The sequence below is a fragment of the Anabrus simplex genome, chromosome 2 (genome assembly GCF_040414725.1).
Source record: "Anabrus simplex isolate iqAnaSimp1 chromosome 2, ASM4041472v1, whole genome shotgun sequence".
In the NCBI taxonomy this organism is placed as follows: Eukaryota; Metazoa; Arthropoda; class Insecta; order Orthoptera; family Tettigoniidae; genus Anabrus; species Anabrus simplex.
The window spans coordinates 174,302,918-174,326,209 of NC_090266.1; the positions used below are offsets into that span (position 1 = coordinate 174,302,918).

At 36.9% G+C, this 23,292-nt stretch overlaps 1 protein-coding gene across 2 annotated transcripts in view; it reads right to left on the reverse strand.

Moving 5' to 3' along the window:
* LOC136862724 (protein XRP2) overlaps positions 1-23,292 on the reverse strand; it is a 304,026-nt gene that overhangs the window by 77,765 nt on the left and 202,969 nt on the right. For both annotated transcript variants that reach the window (XM_068226503.1, XM_068226502.1), the window contains exon 6: positions 6,596-6,751. In XM_068226503.1, coding sequence (XP_068082604.1) covers positions 6,596-6,751 — 156 coding nt within the window. The remainder of the gene's footprint in view (positions 1-6,595; positions 6,752-23,292) is intronic.

Below are 23,292 nucleotides of genomic sequence, written 5' to 3' on the forward strand. Positions count from 1 at the left end.
TCAAATACCACCGGACTGAGCCAGGATCGAACCTGCCAAGTTGGGGTTAGAAGGCCAGCGCCTTAACCATCTGAGCCACTCAGCCCGGCTTGAAATAATTTATAGCCGAGCTTGTGGTGGTTCATCACCCGACATTACATACCGATTTTCATTAAATTCTCTTCAGCCGTTTCCTATTGATGCGTGTACAACCAGATAGACAGACAGACAGAAATTACGGAAAAGTAAAAAATGCATTTTCTTGTTACTGTGGACATGACCGATACAGAAATACCATTCTTTTCAAATTGTGAGCAATGTACAGACAAAACTCTTATTTTATATATTATATAGATTACATTTCAGGCCTTCGCCTAAACTACCATTTCACTCAGTGCGAATAACATTATTGATAGCCTAGATTATAGCGACCTATTCCCCGACTTTGCATACCAATTTTCGTGAAGATACGACCACTAATAAAATAAATATTTGACAATTAAATTTAAGGCCTTCCCCTAAACTACCATTTTTCTCAGCGGGTATAGCCTATATTGTAGCGAGCTATTTTCCATCTTTGTCTAGTGATTTTCATTAAGACACGACCACTAATAACATAAATATTTGAGAATTAAATTTCAGGCCTTCCCCTAAACTACCATTTCACTCAGCGTGATTAAAATAATTTATAGCCTAGATTGTAGCGGTTCATCACCCGACTTTACATTCCGATTTCCATAAAATTCTCTTCAGCCGTTTTCTCGTGATGCGTGTACATACAGACAGACAGACAGATAGACAGACAGACAGACAGAAATTACGGAAAAGTAAAAAATGCATTTTCTTGTTACTGTGGACATGACCGATACAGAAATACCATTCTTTTCAAATTCTGAGCAATGTACAGACAAAACTCTTATTTTATATATATAGATTTTACTCTGGATTAATGTTTTACTTTACTGATCCGTCCTTACACCCCATTTGTGTCTTGCCATTGTGCAACCTACCGGTAACCTTATCCTTTTATTTTGGGCTCTCTTGGAGATAGCCATTTTATTTTTCTGTGCAAATACCTGCCTATTTTTTTTCCTTTTACTTGACACCCATCCACATGTGATGCAGTTTTGCCCTGCTTTATTTTCTTCTTTGCCTCAAGTCATTATTGAGGAGCCTCTATCCTTTCTTCTCTGTGGTGCGTTATATATCATTTTGGAATAATATCGAAAGATATCATCTCTGAGGTACACGGGATGTTATGCCAATAGTTTTCTCCCGATGACAGAATGAGTGCGGACTCTATCCCACCTCTGGTACTGAAGTACGCAAATTGTATTATCTCATGAAGGTTGCTAGGAAGGTGGTATGATGATAACCTTCACATGCAATCATTTGTTAGCACTCTCCAAAAAAATATATGATCTGTGTTTTTTTTCTTGTTATGAATTTATTTATCTTTCATTAGAACTTTTGATTTTTTATCAACTTATGTTTAAGTCCTATTGCTTTCTTTCCTTTGCCGGCAGTAAGGTTGGTTTAGTTGGGTGTATATATATTACATAGGACAGAAGGAGTCCAACTTCGAACAGTTTCTTGTGTGCTCTGATCGACGATTTATCGGACCTGAATACTTTTCCACCACATTGCCTCTCTGCGTACTAGACTCTGCGATCTTATAGTTTATTGCCTTGTATTATCGCGATCTCTTCATTTGCATTTTTCTCTGTGTTTTCTCAGCTGTTTGGTAATGTTGTGTTTGGAGTAAACAAGAGGGGGAAGGGGGGGGGGGGGGTGACATGATGAACAAAGAAGTATTTAAATATGAAAAGGGCCTGGATGTTGATGACATGTCATCATCAGGTGGAATGCTTCAATATATATAGGAACTATATTCATGGCACCTCGATTATAAATACAGTATATCCTTCATATTTTGCATTATTTGCATCTTTATATTTTTCATTTTTGGGGTTTTAAAATTTTTTAAGAGCATTTTCTTTGATTTTGGAGAATTGTTCAGTCACAGTTTGAAGAATTTTGCCACTTTAGATCATTTTGCCCCTTTTGTCAAGTTACCATATTATTTTATGAAATTACGTCTGGAAGCCTTAACTAGTAGTTATACAAATATTGAAATAAAACATTTCAATATATTATTATTTTGCTAACACAGTAAGTGTCGGTGGAAATGTTTTACGGCGCAGAAAATGTCTGTGGTGTGGCGATGAGTTGAGCGAAGCAATCATTTCGCACCCATGTGCGAATGATAGCTGCACCGTTCTTTTTTCATGATAAAGAATTTATACACTCGCTTTTCCAGAAAACAAGTTAGTTGGGGTCTGGAATGTTACCTGGAGTCACCAATACTTCTCTGATACCTACGGCTGTAAAGGTTCGAGTGGAAAGGAGAAGTGTGAATTTTCCATGAACAGTATTGCCTCAGTTTCATACAGTTCATAGCGTGCAGTACTTGGAAGCATTTAAGTACCAATTTGAAAATGCCTAAAATTAAACCACGTGTCAGTTCATTTAAAACAAATATAGTAGCCGAGTTTGATGATAATATTTTTCTACTGATGAAAACAGACTATATTGTAAGCTGTGCAAAACCAAAGTATCGGCTGAAAGATGATTTACTATATGCAGCATATTGGTCATGAGAAGCATGTGTGTGCTTGAGTGTTCATCAAAGAAAGCTGTACCTTTGACATCCACAAAGTCTTCATAGTTAGTAAGGAGTTGTGCAATGTGTTAGTGTTAGCAAATATTCCATTATTTAAACTCTCTAATGCAAAATTACATGCATTTTTGGAAAAACTCCCAAACCAAAAAATTCCGGACGAGGAGACTTTATGTAAGAACTATTTACCATAGTGCTACGAAGAAACATAAATAAAATAAGGTGCAGTACTCCTGGGAAGAAGCTGTGGGTTTCTATCGATGAGACAACTGATGCTGTGGGGCACTATACAGTTAACATCGTGATTGGAACATAGGAATTGGACAGGCCAGGCAAGATATTTTTACTGACTACTGATGTGTTAGAAAGGGTCAATTATTCAATGATATCCAGTTTGTATTCGATGATATTCAGTTTGACAGCGCTATGTTTCTTCTGTGACCTGATGACATAACACATGATAATGTGCTTTTATTTTTAAGTGATGCGGCACCATATGTAGTATGAGCAGGTAATCCATTGAAGGCACTTTACTCTAAAATGGCACGTCACGTGCCTAGAGCATGGCCTACATAGGGTTTGTGAAGAAGTGCGAGCAAATTATCCCAAAACAGATAGGCCTGTGGCGAATGTTAAAAAAGTTCCCCTCACGAGTTACACAATTCAAAACATAAGCTCTGGACATCGCGCTACCACCACAACCATTACATTATTGTCGACAACTATCACTTCACTGGAAAAGAAAGATGAGGCAATAGTTGATTCCATTTTACTAATGAAACAGCTGGAGTGTAATATCAACAACACTCGTGGTGAAATTGCTACAGCTATTGCATTTGAACTGAAAAAGTCCTAGATAAAAATACCAGATATAAAACATTGTGTCAAATCTCAGACGTACTCTGTGGCAAAAACTACTCCATGGATGGGATTGCAGAAGATTTAACAGCCAATGATATTCCCCACTTCAAGTATGCTCCAATCACATCAGCTGATGTACAGGTTTTCGTTGTATAAACACTTGCTGGCAGATAAAAAATTGCAGTTCTCTCACTTTCCAAAATTTGAAAATGATGTTTGAAGGTGAATTAAAGAACATATACTTCAGCAGTCTTTCTTTTGAGTCTTTGTTTCCGAATCACATTTATATTTTACATTTTGTAGAAATTAATTTTTCAAGTTGTTTTTCATGATTTTTAAAATGTTTTTGTAGACTTTAATTTCACATATCATGTATTAATATTTCGAGTTCTTTTGAAGCTATTTCTTTTACAATTAATTTTCACTGTATTTTGTATTCTTTGTCTTCAAGCAGCCTCCAAATAAAAGGCCTACATAGTCTTACCATAAATACTGTCCCAAACGTTTAAGTAAATTGACACAAAATGGTTAGAGATATTTTAATATCCTAATAACAAGTGTTACATAGATGCATTATGAACCATAACATCAAATAATTATTCAAAATTGCCACCATTTGCACGCACACAGTCCCTTAAGTCTTTATGGCCACTCATCAATGGCATTAAGCAACACATCAACTGGAAATTCTGCAACTGCCTTCCGAAGAGACTGCTTTAAGCTTTCAATATTGGAATGACTTTTCTTGCAAGCCATCTCCTGAAGCTTGGACCACAATTTGTAGTCCGAAGGGTTTAAATCTGGACTTGCAGATGGCCAATCTGAAGTGGAAATGAAATCAGGAATATTTGCCTCCAACCACTGCTGGTCGCCCATGCCTTGTGCGCTGGGGCTGAGTCCTGCTGGAAGCTCCAGTTCCGTCCATGGAAGAGGGTGTTGTTGAGATTCTTGACCAGTCCCTCAAGCACTGTCTCCTGGTACACTTTAACTGAAGTTTTGACTCCCTTTTCATAGAAATGGAGCTCCGTTGTGCCCTCGAAGCTCACACCCCACCAGCTTCTCTAGAGGAATGGGCATATACCCTGTCGTTTTGGGTGTTGAAAGTCTCCTCAACACTGAAAATCTTTTCATCCGTAAACAGGATTCGACGATGACCATTAGCCGCGTAACACTCAAGTAAGCGCTTTGATTTTAGGAGCATCTGGCGCTTCAGTTCATTTGTCATGAGATATCCTTTGTGTCGTTTGTGAGCATGGAGTCCCAGGTCAATGCTTAACATGCGAGACAGACATTTTTGATATCTGTAACTCACGAGCCATCACTGACTGTCTCCTTACCGGATTTCGTCGCACACGAGCCGCCACTGCTTTGATGAGTTCTAGCGTTTGTACTGTGCGTGGCCTTCCTTGCCGCGGACAATTTCTCACAGTTCCAACCTCAACAAATCGATTTATAGTGCAGCAAACAAATTTCTTACTAATTTTCAGCTTCTGGAGGGTTTTGAAAATCTTGCCTGGTGATTGCCCTACCTTGTTTAATGCTATCATGGCCACACGATTCTCATACTCCCCCCATTCCATCTTGAAAACTTCAAACTGACAACTGCAGCTCAACCAACAATGACTCATGCCTCACGATACTGGTTTTGTAGCCGCTCCCTCGTTCGGGCAGAAGTACAGCCACCCTCAAAAGTTGGGACAGTATTTATGGTAAGACTGGGTATATCATGTACTTTGTAAGTTTGTGTCTAATGTATTATTTTTGAGGGTTTTTTAAACATCAATTATTAAACAATATTTTTATTATTTATTTATTATTTTTAACTTTTAGATCATTTAATAAAATTATAATGTTAATGGCTTTACATCCCACTAACTACTTTTATGGCTTTCGGAGACACCAAGGTGCCGGAATTTTGTCCCACAAGAGTTCTTTTACGTGCACCTATATCTACCGACACAAGGCTGAAGTATCTGAACACCTTCCAATACCACTGGACTGAGCCAGGATCGAACCTGCCAAGTTGGGGTCGGAAGGCCAGCGTCTCAACTGTCTGAGTCATTCAGCCCAGCATTTAATGAAGTCATTTTAAACATTTTTAAGAGCATTTTTAATATTCTTTATGTCATACACATCCAGGCCATAAATTTGACTTTAGCGAGTAAATCTTGAAAAATCCCAAATCACATAAAAAATAATCACATTGGAAAAACAAACTTTTATATATGTTGTGTATCTACTTTTATACACAGAGTGTTTGGGAGATACGTACAAATAATATTTCTGCTGGTTATTGGTAGGGCATCGAATACATATGGCATCAAAATAAAGTCCTATTTCAAAAATAATAAATGAATTTGAAAATTTCATGTTTGTAGCTTGGGTAGTATTTAATAATGAACATCTTAGGCCTTTGCTGCCATACATTACAATAATTTCCAGTGTGAAAATGTTTGCTTCTTCTACACAGAACATTTTCATAGAACTTATCCATACATACTACTTGAAGCTGCAATGCAGTATAAGTTGAGGGGCAAACCAAGCTACTAAGTACCTCACAAACATTGCACCACTCTACTTCAAACTCCTCCCTCAGACAAGCCATTCCCTAAATTTTTCCAAATCATATTTTACAAACTGTCAACATTTATCCCTACCTTCTGCTAGGTTACTTGTACTGATCTTCCAAACATCCTGCCTATTTCAATGTTATTGAACGAAACATGTCATTCTGAGTTGAATCACATTTTTATTTTAGATATTATATCTTAACATTTTATTTATACAATAAACTGTCTTTAGTCAACTGGAAAGCATTGACACACATCCTGATTATTAAGTTATTCAGAAGTTCAGTTTTGGTGGGATGGTTTTGAATATACAAGGACATGGTTAATAGCCAGTTTGTACTCAGATGATAAAAAAAAATGCAGAGAAATTGTTTTAAGATGCCCTATTCATAAACAACATTACAGTTTTCTTTTCTCTTTTAAATTCACCTGATGAATCCTTTAATTTCTGTACTCAACATATTACCACAGGATATTTCACACACAAACATTATCTTTCACTAACCTCTAAGCAGGAACCAATGCAGCCTGGTCCACAATACTGTAAACCTATAACTGGACCACACTGAACTGCATTAGTATATAAGCTGGTCTTGAAGATAGTTTCTGCATCCCGTGCAGTTAGCCATCTCTGCTTACTCAGACGAAGAAGGCAATCAGGCTGAAAATACATTTTCCAAGATGGAGAAATTAAGCACTTCTAAGTCAAAAATTAAAATATCTCTAAGCAATTATTGATCATTAAGCAAAGAGAGGTTTATTTTCAGTAATTATTAATCCTGGCTGAGCATTACATGTGTTTATTTGGGGATGATGAATTCTTTTTAAAGAATCTCAAAATAAAACATGAAATCTCATTGTTCAGAATTCAGCCTCCAGAGTTTCATATTGCTGCATTGCTAGGTATAAATGTGTTTTCAGTCTATCAAAAGTAAAGCAGGATTAATAAAACTAGATAATACCTGAAAAAGAAAACATTTAATAACAGATTATACCTGTAGAAGACATCATTTAATTAAAAACAAAACAAAATTTCCACACCAGGTACAAAGAACACAGAAACACAACAGAGGTTCAGCCTTCTGTGAACACATGAATAACAATGCCCACCACTTCACAGACAACAGCACAGATCTTAAAATAGTACACACTGGAAATAATAGAAAATCATTAAACATAAAGGAGAAAATATTAATACACATCACCAAAAGAGCCAACCAGAATAGCTTAAATGATCAACACCACAAAAAATTCTCCACATTTCACTCTACTAAATTAAGTCACATATCAGAAAAGCACAACAATTCAAACTCTATTAAATTATATCTATATATTTTCAAACACTAGGCTGATTTTTGTTACAGTAAGTTTGAGAGAACGGCTGAACCGATTGACATTGTAAAGCATTCTGACGAAAGTTCTTGGCCTGTAGATTTGCAGAATGTCTTTAAAAGCATAAAAATCACTTGCCATATATTTTTAAATTATTAAAAACAAAAATGTAGTGTTGTGATTGGCCAAAGCACTCGCCAGTACTTCACGGCTGCCTGAACCATGAGAGCACTGAAGCATGGCCCAATAGAGGCGGCATAACGGGAGTAAGATACTGCAAATTCAACATAACTTAAGGTTTTATAGTTAATCTGTCCACTTTAATTTTTAAGCTCTGCAATTTTGCCCCAATTCACATTGATGTTAGGTCCATGTACAATATATTCAGGGAAAGTATCACAGAGGTAAACTGCAAATTCCTCTTCAAGTTTGTCATGTTCACTTTCCTTGACCAAACTCAGGAATCTTTGAAAAAAATATTCAAGAGATGAATAGGAAACCTGCATTCTGAGAGAGATGTCTACAACGTCAGCATGATGAACAAATTCATCAGCAAGGGGAAAATTAACTGATAATGTAACTGGAAGCTGCTATATAAAACTCTGTTATAGAATTATAAAACATCTCTTCATCACAGTCATTATCTTTCAAGTATGCCCTGGCTTTTGCTCCAATTACCAAGTCCTCATTGGCTTTCTGATATTTCCTCCTCTTCAATTCAACACACAAAAGAGAAGTAGATTCTGACTGAATAGAACATGGCTGAATAAACTTGACCAATAGATCAGTTCAAGGACCAGTAAGTTTCCTCCTAAGAAGATGTATGGCTGGAGCATCTTGTTGGAGAAATAAATTCACCGAGTTAAAGACAGGAAGCGTACTCTGAAGAAAGTAGCAAAACAGTTTTGTGTGTGGGTCTTGTAAGAAAAATTTTAAAGTTTAAACTGCTTGGTGCTCTCATTTTTATGGTGGGGCTCAGTACAAAACAAGAGTGTCAAAGCTTCCCACTGCTCAAGAACTCGATTAATAGACCGAAGATGTGAGAGCCAATGGGTATTGACATATTTCAAAATTTTGTGACCCTCTGTGCCACAAACAGCCTGATATACTTTCAACGTGTTTTGCCTTTTAGAACTCTTACCAAGATAGCAATATAACTGAACCAAAAAGTTCTCTACATTGACTGGTAATTGGGCTGCTGCTTTTTGTGCACATATGTGTATGAGATAACATGAACAACCCAGGACATAAACAGAAGAATGCCTGTCCTTCACAAATCTGGCAACACCTCTATTTGCCCCTATCACTGTGTAGGCATTGTCAGATGAAAAAGAAATGCAATTTTCCCATGGAATGGCTAAAGAAGACAATTCACTATTAATAAAAAGAAAATTCCCTCACCTGTGTTGTTCAGTAGTCTCTAACAATTACAATAGAAGAGTCGATATTTGGCCTCTCTGAGCATTAAAGAAAGTGTCAACTATAGGATAAAGTTTAACTGCATTTGAATCCATACTACCATCCGTAGCCAAGGAAAAAGGTGTTATTTGCAAAAGTTCACTTATTTCCCTTTTTGCCTCAGATGTCATGTATTGAACTAAAGCAGAGGTTTTAGTTCTTGCACAACCATATTTCTGAGATATTTTAGAGTCGGGGAACATTGATCTAAATATATTTCCACCGGGCGAGTTGGCCGTGCGCATAGAGGCGGGCGGCTGTGAGCTTGCATCCGGGAGATAGTAGGTTCGAATCCCACTATCGGCAGCCCTGAAGATGGTTTTCCGTGGTTTCCCATTTTCACACCAGGCAAATGCTGGGGCTGTACCTTAATTAAGGCCACGGCCGCTTCCTTCCAACTCCTAGGCCTTTCCTATCCCATCGTCGCCATAAGACCTATCTGTGTCGGTGCGACGTAAAGCCCCTAGCAAAAAAATATATTTCCAGCATGGTTTGAAAATGATAACAGAATATTATGCTCCAAAAGAAATTATGTGAACAGCAATTTGGCATTTGTCACTGCAGTTTCATTGCTTTTTACGAAGAACGATGAAACAGACTGGTTTCACAATTTTGATTCACCGTATGTGTGATGTTTCTTGGATTCTATGTGTCTTCTGCAATCAATTCATCCACTGTGAGCCACAGAAAAATCACACAAACACACACTGCAGAACACGTGGCTTTCACTAACACGTAGAGCAAGTAGGCATGGCCATTCGTTTGTGCAACCGTCTCAATATTTCTGTAACACTGCTGTCTTCTTAGAAGAAAACGCAAGTTGCTTTACATCGCACCGACACAGATACGTCTTATGGCAGCAATGGGAAAGGAGTGGGAAGGAAGCACCGGTGGCCTTAATTAAGGTACAACCCCAGCATTTGCCTGGTGTGAAAATGGGAAACCATGGAAAACCATCTTCAGGGATGCTGACTCTCAATATTGGCCCCACTTAAGCAACTGCAGCTATCGAGCTCGGTTCGCTTCATTTTACAAAACCAATCACTTCTTTTCGAATCAACGACTAGAATAATTAGAAGTGAAACGCGCTAGATATACCACTCATGTCTATGCACACAACAAAGAGAGAGCCGAACGCGCGCACTGGAGAACAGCAGAGCAAGGAGTAGAGCCTACTTCACAGCCGACTTGATGCGTCATTATAGCTAAGAGAGCAGCGTATATCTATGTAGCTGGCCGTGATTTAACAACGCTCACGGGAAACAGAAGGAAGTGACGACCAAATAACCGCCAAATATGTTTAGTTGCCAACATACAAACATTGAAACGAGGAGGGTTGACCAGTAATGCTTTAAAGGGTTGAACATTTTTACTTCTTTCCTTTTTCTAGTAGAAATTAATTTTTATCGTGATAATGTTGCTTTTTCGTAATAATTTCCCCTTTGACTTTAATGCCGTAATTGCGAAGTGAAATCCGTAATCGTTACGGACAATCTGTAATAGTTAGCACCTCCGTGTGATCTTACACAATCTTAGATTAATGATAGTATGATAGTTTGACTGATGATGCTCACGAAAAGGAGCGAAACATGTACCATGTAAACATCATAATAAATATATAAGTTTGTAATATATTTATATTGTATTGAAAAGGTGGCAATTGGCAAAACTAAAGGAATTGTATCACAAGTGTTCCAACAAAACGACACAAATATTGAGAATGCATTTTTCATCGATGTTCCCGGGGGCACTAGAAAAACATTTAGGATATATAATACAGAAGTATAAGGGCTTCATGTTATATCAGTAACGTGGACAAGAATAGTCGCTGTTTTGCTGCTCAGCAGTTGAACAGTGCACATTACGTTCAAAATTTCTCTAAATTTAAATGAGAGTTCAGTGTCTGGATTAAAATTAAATTCCAAAGCAGCTGACGATATTCGAATAGCATGGCTTAATATGGGATAAAGCCCAATGGCAAATAGTCATTCATTAATGTGTGTGAATTGTCATCTAAAATATCGCACCTTGGTAAGAAGAGGGCCACAAGTGCAAAAATGATACTTCTGAGATAATTGCAATGTAGGGGTATAAAAGATATATTAAAATATATTACAAACTGAATTTACTAGGCCCTTTTTAAATCTTACACTGCAATTATCTCAGAAGTATCATTAATGCACAGGTGGCCCTCTTTTTCTCAAGGTGCGATATATCATAGGTAACGACATTCCATTCCTTCTCGTGGGAAAATTATTGTTCTTGGGGGAGATTGCATAAAGATTTTGCATGTTTTGCCACACAATTATTTATTTATAATCGTATTAAATACTCTCCTCTTCGACCCTTCTTTAAAATATGCTGCTTACATAAAAATATGCAGGCAAAACCACAAAAAAAGACTGAATTCTCTGATTTTTTTGCAAGAAATCAGTAACGGTGATTAAAATTTTATCTGTACAAACATAAGGTCCCCGATTTTAGGATAGAAGATGTTCGTAAAATTATTTGTAATATAAAAGTAGTGAATATAATGCGAGTTTGTTAAATTAAGATGTAAGAACATAGTATTATAAGAAGGATTTGTAGTTATGGAATACTGAATATGTATATCCTTATAACAGTATTTGTGTAACTTTTAATTTGGGTAAGAGTCTGTACACATGGTCTAGCAGTAAAGATTGTGCAACATGGGAAACAGTGACTACATCGGTAAAGACAGTTGAATACCAATAATAGTGCATTAGCCATGGATCTTGGTAGGTGTGCTACTTACCAACTGATGAGCCCAAATAAGGATAGGGAATCTGCCACCTGGGCAAATGCCCTAAATGCAGATCAGTAGTGATTGATTGATTGATCGATTGATTGATTACAAAATGGAAGACCACTAATTTAATTTTTTAAAGGATTCATATTGGGATTTGAATACAGATTTTCAGAAGAGCAATAAAGAATCCTTGAGACCATACCTGACCCTAAGCAATGTTAGGTTGCTGTTGTATAGTGCAACTCATTACTCAAATGAACTAACATGAACATTCTCAAGCATTTACCTTTAAAGGTGGTAAGGAATGGTAAAGATCTACTATATTATAAACACAGAAGAAAAGAGACTAAGAAGGAGGTACAGGTTGGAAAGAAATAGAGTTAGAAATGGCTGTGGAAGTAAGGAGAAATTGAAGGAACTTACTAGGAAATTGAATCGACCAAAGAAGTCAGCTACGGATAACATGATGGCAAGCATAATTGGCGGCCATACAAATTTTAGTGAAAAATGGAAGAGTATGTATAGGTACTTTTAGGCAGCAATAGGTTCCAAGAAGGACATTCCAGGAATCATTAATGAACAAGGGGAGTTTGTATACAAAGATCTTCAAAAGGCAGAAGTATTCAGTCAGCAGTATGTAAAGATTGTTGGTTACAAGGATAATGTCCAGATAGAGGAGGTGACTAATACTAAAGAAGTATTAACATTTACCTATGACAGCAATTACATTTACTGTAAGATACAAAAGTTGAAAACTAGAAAAGCAGCTGGAATTGATAAGGTTTCGGGGATATACTAAAGACAATGGGTTGGAATATAGTACCATATCTGAAGTACTTGTTTGATTATTGTTTGCATGAAGGAACTTTACCAAATGAATGGAGAGTTGCTATAGTAGCCCCTGTATATAAAGGAAAGGCTGATAGACATAAAGCTGAAAATTACAGGCCAGTCAGTTTGACATGCATTGCATGTAAGCTTTGGGAAAGCATTCTTTCTGATTATATAAGACATGTTTGCAAAATTAATAACTGGTTTGATAGAAGGCAGTTTGGGTTTGGGAAAGGTTATTCCACTGAAGCCCAACTTGTAGGATTCCAGCAAGATATAGCAGATATCCTGGATTCAGGAGGTCAATTGGACTGTATCGCGATTGACCTGTCTAAGGCATTTGATAGGGTAGATCATGGGAGACTACTGGCAAAAATGAGTGCAATTGGACTTGACAAAAGAGTGACTGAATGGGTGGCTCTGTTTCTAGAAAATAGAACTCAGAGAATTAGAGTAGGTGAAGCTTTATCTGTACCTGTAATAATTAAGAGGTGAATTCCTTAAGGCAGTATTATTGGCCCTTTATGTTTTCTTATATATCAATGATATGTGTAAAGAAGTGGAATCAAAGATAAGGCTTTTTGCAGATGATGTTATTCTGTGCAGAGTAACAAATAAGTTACAAGATTGTGAGCAACTGCAAAATGACCTCGATAATGTTGAGATGGACAGTAGGCAATGGTATGATTATAAACGGGGATAAAAGTCAGGTTGTGAGTTTCCCAAATAGGAAAAGTCCTCTCAGTTTTAATTACTGCGTTGATGGGGTGAAAGTTCCGTTTGGGTATCATTGTAAATACCTAGGTATTAATATAAAGAAAAGTCTTCATTGGGGTAATCACATAAATATGATTGTAAATAAAAGGTACAGATTTCTGCACATGGTTATGAGGGTATTTAGGGGTTGTAGTAAGGATGTAAAGGAGAGAGCATATTTGTCTCTGGTGAGACCCCAACTAGAGTATGGTTCCAGTATATGGGACCCTCACCAGGATTACTTGATTCAGGAACTGGAAAAAATCCATAGAAAAGCAGCTTGATTTGTTCTGGGCAATTTCGGACAAAAGAGTAGCATTACAAAAATGTTGCAAAGTTTGCGCTGGGAAGACTTGGGAGAAAGGAGACGAGCTGCTCGACTAAGTGGTATGTAATTACATACAATTTACAAAATATTCGTTTAATGTTAACCTAGTCAATACTTACAATACCACATTTTGTGGTTAAATAATTATAAAAAATAGAAAGATCGTGAACATGTTTTGCCCTTCTTAATGGGCATCATCAGCACAATGGATAACCTTAAAACAAATAATTACAATTAAGACTGTTTACAATATTGGTCATATAAAATTGGAATGAGACGTTGTGATGTTAAAAGTTATTTTCAACATCATGATTAAAAAGTTTGACGTGAATGTTACAAACACAAGTTAAAACTATTGTAGTACAATTTTACAATATTGTCTAAAAAATATATGTTTATATTGGTGAGAAGTTTTTTAATCGGCATTCGTCTGGAATTGAAATGGATTCTCTTCTTTTAACTTTTTGGAAATTCAATATTATTGTCGTATTAACCACCAAGTAGATTTGAAGAATAAAATATGTATAAAACATATGTTCCTATTGTAGAAAATTAGATCAAGAATGAAGATTTGGTGTTTCTTCATGAGTTAAATTGGTTAAAACACATTCGGGTGAGAATACGTTACAATGGAATATACGTTGAAAATTTTTTTGATGTACTAGTTGGAATATTTATCACTATAACAGTAGTCTTCCCATTTGTTGTGTAAATCTCAATGGTTAGAATGTTGATAATCTGCAAAGATATATAAAAACGCATTTAATGTGCATGTATAAATAATGGATGTGATTGTATAGTGTTATGGGTTACGTAAAAATGGCTACTTACTCGAATGCCGTAGGGTTACTGTAGTAACGTCCTAGTTCGTGAACCATGGGCAACGGCTGAGTGGCCTAGTAAGTGGTCCTGAGAGTCGGGATACCAGTTGCTACGGAATGGGAGTGGGCATCTCGGACATATTCTGAGTCCTGGCCCGCCTTGTGATCAGGCGGCTAGGACTGTACAATTCACCGGTGGTCCATAACCCGTTAGAGGAAAGATCCTCACTTGGACTATGTGCAAGTAGGGCAGCATCCTGCTTCATGAATTTACCGAGCTCAGAACACTTTAAGCAAGCCTCGGACCTATGGGAGTAATGGAGTCCCACTCCCATTTGACAGCCGAGGGACTCCTTGGAAACAACTTGGCGAACGAAATGGAATTCGATGGGGAGCTATCAATATTAATGGGGCTTATGGAAGAAAGAAGGTAGAACTGGCTGAGTCAGCAAAGAGGATGCATCTGGATGTGCTAGGAATAGGTGATATTCGGGTAAGGGGAGATAATGAGGAAGAGATAGGAGATTATAAAGTGTACTTGACGGGTGTTAGAAAGGGAAGGGCAGAGTCTGGGGTAGGGCTGGTTATCAGGAATACCATTGCACGCAACATAGTTTCTGTTAGGCACGTAAACGAGCGAATGATGTGGGTAGATTTGTCAGTGGGAGGAATTAGGACAAGAATTGTGTCCGTGTATTCACCATGTGAGGATGCAGATGAGGATGAAGTTGACAAGTTCTATAAAGCATTGAGTGACATCGTGGTCATGGTCAACAGCAAGGATAGAATAGTGCTAATGGGCGATTTCAATGCGAGAGTTGGGAATAGAACTGAAGGATACGAAAGGGTGATTGGTAAATGTGGGGAAGATATGGAAGCTAATGGGAATGGGAAGCGTTTGCTGGACTTCTGTGCTAGTATGGGTTTAGCTGTTACGAATACATTCTTCAAGCATAAGGCTATTCACTGCTACACATGGGAGGCTAGGGGTACCAGATCCATAATAGACTATATCTTAACAGACTTTGAATTCAGGAAATCTGTTAGGAATGTACGAGTTTTTTGCGGATTTTTCGATGATATAGATCACTATCTGATCTGTAGTGAACTAAGTATCTCTAGGCCTAGGGTAGAGAAAGTGAAATATGTCTGCAAACGAATAAGGGTAGAAAATCTCCAGGACGAGGAAATTAGACAGAAGTACATGGATATGATTAGTGAGAAGTTTCAAACAGTAGACAGTAAGCAGGTTCAGGATATAGAAAGTGAATGGGTGGCATACAGGGATGTTGTAGTAGAAACAGCAAGGGAATGCCTAGGAACAACTGTGTGTAAAGGTGGGAAAAGGCGAACATCTTGGTGGAATGATGAAGTGAGAGCAGCCTGTAAACGTAAAAAGAAGGCTTATCAGAAATGGCTCCAAACAAGGGCCGAGGCAGACAGGGATTTGTACGTAGATGAAAGAAACAGAGCGAAACAAATAGTTGTTGAATCTAAAAAGAAGTCATGGGAAGATTTTGGTAATAACCTGGAAAGGCTAGGTCAAGCAGCAGGGAAACCTTTCTGGACAGTAATAAAGAATCTTAGGAAGGGAGGGAAAAAGGAAATGAACAGTGTTTTGAGTAATTGAGGTGAAATCATAATAGATCCCAGGGAATCACTGGAGAGGTGGAGGGAATATTTTGAACATCTTCTCAATGTAAAAGGAAATCATCATGGTGGTGTTGCAAACAGCCAAGCTCATGGGGAGGAGGAAAGTGATGTTGGTGAAATTATGCTTGAGGAAGTGGAAAGGACAGTAAATAAACTCCATTGTCATAAGGCAGCAGGAATAGATGAAATTAGACCTGAAATGGTGAAGTATAGTGGGAAGGCAGGGATGAAATGGCTTCATAGATAGTAAAATTAGCGTGGAGTGATGGTAAGGTAACTTCAGATTGGACAAAAACAGTAATTGCACCTATCTATAAGCAAGGGAACAGGAAGGATTGCAACAACTATCGAGGTATCTCATTGATTAGTATACCAGGCAAAGTATTCACTGGCACCTTGGAAGGGAGGGTGCGATCAGTCGTTGAGAGGAAGTTGGATGGAAACCAGTGTGGTTTCAGACCACAGAGAGGCTGTCAGGATCAGATTTTCAGTATGCGCCAGGTAATTGAAAAATGCTACGAGAGGAATAGGCAGTTGTGTTTATGTTTCGTAGATCTAGAGAAAGCATATGACAGGGTACCGAGGGAAAAGATGTTCGCCATACTGGGGGACTATGGAATTAAAGGTAGATTATTAAAATCAATCAAAGGCATTTATGTTGACAATTGGGCTTCAGTGAGAATTGATGGTAGAATGAGTTCTTGGTTCAGGGTACTTACAGGAGTTGGACAAGGCTGTAATCTTTCACCTTTGCTGTTCGTAGTTTACATGGATCATCTGCTGAAAGGTATAAAATGGCAGGGAGGGATTCAGTTAGATGGAAATTTAGTATGCTGACGACTTGGTTTTAATGGCAGACTGTGCCGAAAGCCTGCAGTCTAATATCTTGGAACTTGAAAATAGGTGCAACGAGTATGGTATGAAAATTAGCCTCTCGAAGACTAAATTGATGTCAGTAGGTAAGAATTTCAACAGAATTGAATGTCAGATTGGTGATACAAAGCTAGAACAGGTCGATAATTTCAAGTATTTAGGTTGTGTGTTCTCCCAGGATGGTAATATAGTAAGTGAGATTGAATCAAGGTGTAGTAAAGCTAATGCAGTGAGCTCGCAGTTGCGATCAGCAGTATTCTGTAAGAAGGAAGTCAGCTCCCAGACGAAACTATCTTTACATCGGTCTGTTTTCAGACCAACTTTGCTTTACGGGAGCGAAAGCTGGGTGGACTCAAGATATCTTATTCATAAGTTAGAAGTAACAGACATGAAAGTAGCAAGAATGATTGTTGGTACAAACAGGTGGGAACAATGGCAGGAGGGTACTCGGAATGAGGAGATAAAGGTTAATTTAGGAATGAACTCGATGGATGAAGCTGTACGCATAAACCGGCTTCGGTGGTGGGGTAATGTGAGGTGAATGGAGGAGGATAGGTTACCTAGGAGAATAATGGACTTTGCTATGGAGGGTAAGAGAAGAAAAGGTAGACCAAGACGACGATGGTTAGACTCGGTTTCTAACGATTTAAAGATAAGGGGTATAGAACTAAATGAGGCCACAACACTAGTTGCAAATCGAGGATTGTGGCGACGTTTAGTAAATTCTCAGAGGCTTGCAGACTGAACGCTGAAAGGCATAAGTCTATAATGATAATGTATGTATGTATGTTTATTTTATTATAATTTAAAAATATGTTCTGTGTAGTATTGGTTGTTCTGTAAGCTACGTTTATATTATACTTGAAGGTATTAGTAATTTGGTGAATAGTTGGGCTATTACATGTGAAAACGGCATGTTTATTTCTGTTGGGCCTATCTGGTTTGAGGTTAGTGGATAGCTTGTTTTTTATTTTATGTATCAGACGGTTTATCATTTCTATTTTGTAACCATTGGTTATTGCAAGATTTCTTATGTTATTTAATTCAGTTCTCAAATTTATGGGAGATAAGGGGATTCTTAAGGCTCGATATATTAGGCTGTAGAAGGATGTCTGTTTTTGCGATCCAGGATGTAATGAAGAATTATTTATTGTAATTGACGAGTGTGTAGGCTTTCTGTGAATTTGATATTCAAAGGAGTTATTAGATCGGGTAACTTTTATATCCAAAAAATTTAAAGAGCCTCCATCTTCATCTTCTTTTGTAAAATTTACGTTGGGGTTGATCTTGTTTAATTCGTTTAATATTTCATTACTATTGGTGACATTCTTGTCAATTATGACAAATGTGTCATCCACAAACCTTAACCATAAACTAATTCCTTTTATGTTGGTTTTAATTTTTGTGTGCTCTAACGTATCCATATAGATATCGGCTAGGATACCCGAAATAAGGTCTCCCATCGCCAAGACATTCTGTTTGTAAATTCTACCATTAAACGTGTAATAGTTATTATCTAATGTAAATTTTAAATATAGTCATAAATTCTTCGATCTCCATTTTACTGAGGTTACTGTATTTACTGATATTGTTGTATATAATATCAATTATGTCTTTAATCGGAATATTTGAAAACATGTTAAGTACGTCGAAAGAGCACATTATATGATGGGATTGTAAGTTGAAATCGTTAAGGGTCTCGCATAAATCAATTGAATTCTTTAATGGATGCTTGTTATTAAATGTATAGTGTCTTTTGAGGAAGCTATGAATATATTTACAAATTTTGTAGGTTGGGCTATTACGACAGTTAATGATGGGACGTATTGGGATATCTTTCTTATGTATTTTGGGGAGGGTTCTAGCTTTTTTATATTTCTTTGCAGATATCAACATTCTAACCATTGAGATTTATACAACAAATGGGAAGACTACTGTTATAGTGATAAATATTCCAACTAGTACATCAAAAAAATTTTCAACGTATATTCCATTTTAACGTATTCTCACCTGAATGTGTTTTAACCAATTTAACTCATGAAGAAACACCAAATCTTCATTCTTGATCTAATTTTCTACAATAGGAACATATGTTTTATACATATTTTATTCTTCAAATCTACTTGGTGGTAATAATATTGACTTTCACCAAAAAGTTAAAAGAAGAGGATCCATTTCAATTCCAGACGAATGCTGATTAAAAAACTTCTCACCAATATAAACATATATTTTTTAGACAATATTGTAAAATTGTACTACAATAGTTTTAACTTGTGTTTGTAACATTCACGTCAAACTTTTTAATCATGATATTGAAAATAACTTTTAACATCACAACGTCTCATTCCAATTTTATATGACCAATATTGTAAACAGTCTTAATTGTAATTATTTGTTTTAAGGTTATCCATTGTGCTGATGATGCCCTTTAAGGGCGGAACATGTTCACGATCTTTCTATTTTTTATAATTATTTAACCACAAAATGTGGTATTGTAAGTACTGACTAGGTTAACATTAAACGAATATTTTGTAAATTGTATGTAATCACTGTCGTCAATACGGACCAGAAATGAGGTTAATGACTTGTGATAAGTGGTATGTTATAGATGGTATGTTCCGAGCTGTCAGTGGAGAGATGGCATGGGATGACATCAGTAGACGAATAAGTTTGAGTGGTGTCTTTAAAAGTAGGAAAGATCACAATATGAAGATAAAGTTGGAATTCAAGAGGACAAATTGGGGCAAATATTTGTTTATAGGAAGGGGAGTTAGGGATTGGAATGACTTACGAAGGGAGATGTTCAATAAATTTTCAATTTCTTTGCAATCATTTAAGATAAAGCTAGGAAAACAACAGACAGGGAATCTGCCACAAGGTCAAACTTTATTGGTATTTACTCATTCAGGATAAATATTTCAGGTTGCCTATGGATATCAACATCTATTTCAAAGACGGTTGAAGCCAGCTGAAAGTGTTGCACAAGTGGCTTGGAAACCCAGGGTACGGCCGGGATGCATAGGCTAAAAGATGGTAATTCATCAATGTGGATAAACACTAGAGATCACTAAATTTCGTACCAGCCGCTCGGTAACCAATCCGAAAGCCCCAATTTTCAACAAGGTTGCACTGACTGAGACACGCCTAAAGATGTTTCAGTTAGAGCGTTGCTACGCCACATGTAGCAAGCGTATGTGTGTATATATATATTACTGTATGAAGCCATTACAAAGTAGTTCATTATCCATTACGGAGTTAGTAGTGGTGAAGAACCTTGACTGTGGAGTCATTACTGAACCATTACGGAGGAGACTACTAAAGCATTATGGGGTCATTACTTATTCATTACGGAGTTAATAATGTTGAAGAACTTTGACTGTGGAGTCGTTACTGGATCATTACGGAGTAGACTACTAAGACACTAGGGATCATTACGAGTGTATGATGAGGTTATTGCAAGTTCATTCCCAGTGTGCATTTGTGTGTGTGATGGTATATATGTGTAATCTGGAGCTAACGTGTTGTTGTGCACAGAACTTATTTCTAGACCTGGGATTTTAAGGCAAATTCCTATATCGTTCCTTACAAAGTAACATGATTTTTTTAAAAATATGTTGACATTTCATGATAAATCTCTTACATTAATAGGGTTTTATAGTGCCCTAAAATGCCTATTTGGACCTTCAGAGCAAACAGCAGAGGGTGGGTTTTTCACAGAAATGTGCTCTTCCCAGACAACTGCCACCAAAGGGATGCTGAGTGAAGGGTGAAGGCGGAGGATTAGCTCAGAAGAACAACGAGCAGGTAGTAAAGGGCGCATTGTGTCCAGTGACGCGGTGCAGTGCGATGCGGTGTGTGGTGTGGTGTGGTGTGGTGTGGTATGGTGTGTAGTATGAAGGATGTTCTCTTCAGAACTATACACTTAGTTTAAAACTTGTAAAGGCATTTAGTAAAATAGGTAGGGTTCATATAACATGCTCTATGTTATGTAATGTAGTTGAATTTAGCATGAGGATTGACACCAAGTCAACTATTATTGAATAATACTTGAAGTGAGACTTTTCTTGTAGTCACAAATGAAGACCAGACTGGTAATGTATGTCCTCGCCAGTCTTACGCTAATTGAACTGTATCAAGTTGTTGTAAGTCTGAGACTATCTGACTGCAACTAATTTGCGACTACAACTATACGATTCACTGTAAACTGACGCCTGCGTAAGTGACAGGAAGTTGAGATTCTAATATCTGAACAAAGCCACATGAGCGATTGCCATAAGTAATTAGCTCAATGCTGGGATAGTTATTTCAGGATTACTGTCTCTATATGGGAGACCGGGTAGCTGAGTACAGCGGGTGGGGTAAAAGGTGATGTGAGGTCTATGACCTTCATTCTACTCAAAGGGTATTCAACTTTTGTTAACTGCAGATGTTATACCAAGAAGCAGTTTTGTGAACGCAAGTTCGCATTTGGTAAGTTGAAGATGATTTTGTACAGCTACAGTTGTCATCAAACCACCAAAATATGACCTTATCACAAAAAATAGCCAAAACTGGCATTTATATGACAAATAAAAATCACTTAATTGTGACGATAATCACCCGATTTGCACAAAAAACCAATTAGACAAGAAATTAGAGAGAAAGAAAAAATTATGACTTTTCCTAAACATCCAAGCCCTATTTATATTGACGCAAGTGTGATAAACGGATATAACTTAAAAACCACATTCACTCACTCATGGGTAAATATTGCAAGAACAAGCTCAAATTATTATTATTATTATTATTATTATTATTATTATTATTATTATTATTACTTCCATGTATGGCGATGAAGTGTTACATCCAGTTAGTATTGTATTATTATTATTATGATACAATCGCATTGTTTGTGAGGTTATGTCATGAAACATGTGCTGTACATAAATATTTATATGAGTTCAGTTAATGTAAATACCTGTAAATTCATATTATAATTTATTCTTACCTGTACATATAATTTGTAATCCATAATTGTGAAACACACAGTAACTTAATGAATATAATACTTAGACAAGAACGATTGAGAATATTCTGTACACTATTTCTATGTATTGGGAACTCTAGAGTTTTCGAGAAGGTATTCCTTGTAACATATCTTTCTGGAAGCCTGGCCAGGACATATATAAGGAGACAATCTTGACGGTGACAAGAGAGTTATTGTTCAGTAGAGTTATGGTGTAGCAAGAATATACTTGTGACCTTGTGACATACAGAGGTTGCAGTCTCCGTATGGAAGTGTCAGGCAGTTGTTTCTAAAATGGCAGTTTGTGATGCAAGTGTTTTGTTTGTGACAACAATGATTAAGGTTGTGTGTGTGTTTAATATGTAAATAGATGTGAATAAAAATAATTGACCAACTGACAGCATCTCGTGTGCATCTTTGCGGATACGTTAATATGTGAACAGATATTTTCAATAATTTTGTACATGCATTATTGTACTTTTTCCTTACAGATAACGAAATGTAGCATAGAAAGTTTACCTACAACTTCACTCATGTGAATTTCATAATTTGGTAAAAATAATCATTCCTCGGTATTCCATGAACATGTTGAAAATACCTAAAGTATAAAAATTCACCAAAAAATTGAGTTTCATTTTTCCCCAGTACCCTTTGTAAACCAAATTTGTGGTATTGCCTTTTGGAGATACAAAGACCAAGCTACTGGCAGAGCTAACACTGGAATATGCAACATAGAACTGTCCATATCCGAAACAGTCTTCTGTCAAGCTGATGCTGGCCGTGTTCAGTGACTGACCTTGAGATTTATTAACAGTCATGGCAAAGTACACCTTGAGAAGGAACTGTATTCTTATTACATGTGATAAAACACTATCCTTGGGCACTATGATTCACACATTCATATACTATATTGTAGTGCTGATAAATTGCAGCTTCTGACTTGTTTTGCCTCTTCCTAAGCCAGTATACAGTTTGATCATGGGTCTGTATCTTGAGCACATATATTTCATGAATGGCATTAGAAAATACAATGGCTGCATTCAAGCAACTTCCTTTGGAAAAAAAAACAAATATGGAATATGGTTTTATGCCAACTTTCGAAATGCAGGATCAAGTGTATCACAATAATTAAGAGGGGATTTCCTCAAGGCCTTTATGTTTTCTTATATACATAAATGATATGAGTAAAGAAGTGGAATCAGAGGTAAGGCTTTTTGTGGATGATGTTATTCTGTATAGAGTAATAAATAAGTTACAAGATTGTGAGCAACTACAATGTGACCTCAATAATGTTGTAAGATGGCCAGCAGGTAACGTTATGTTGATAAACAGGGTTAAAAGTCACGTTGTGAGTTTCACAAATAGGAAAAGTCCT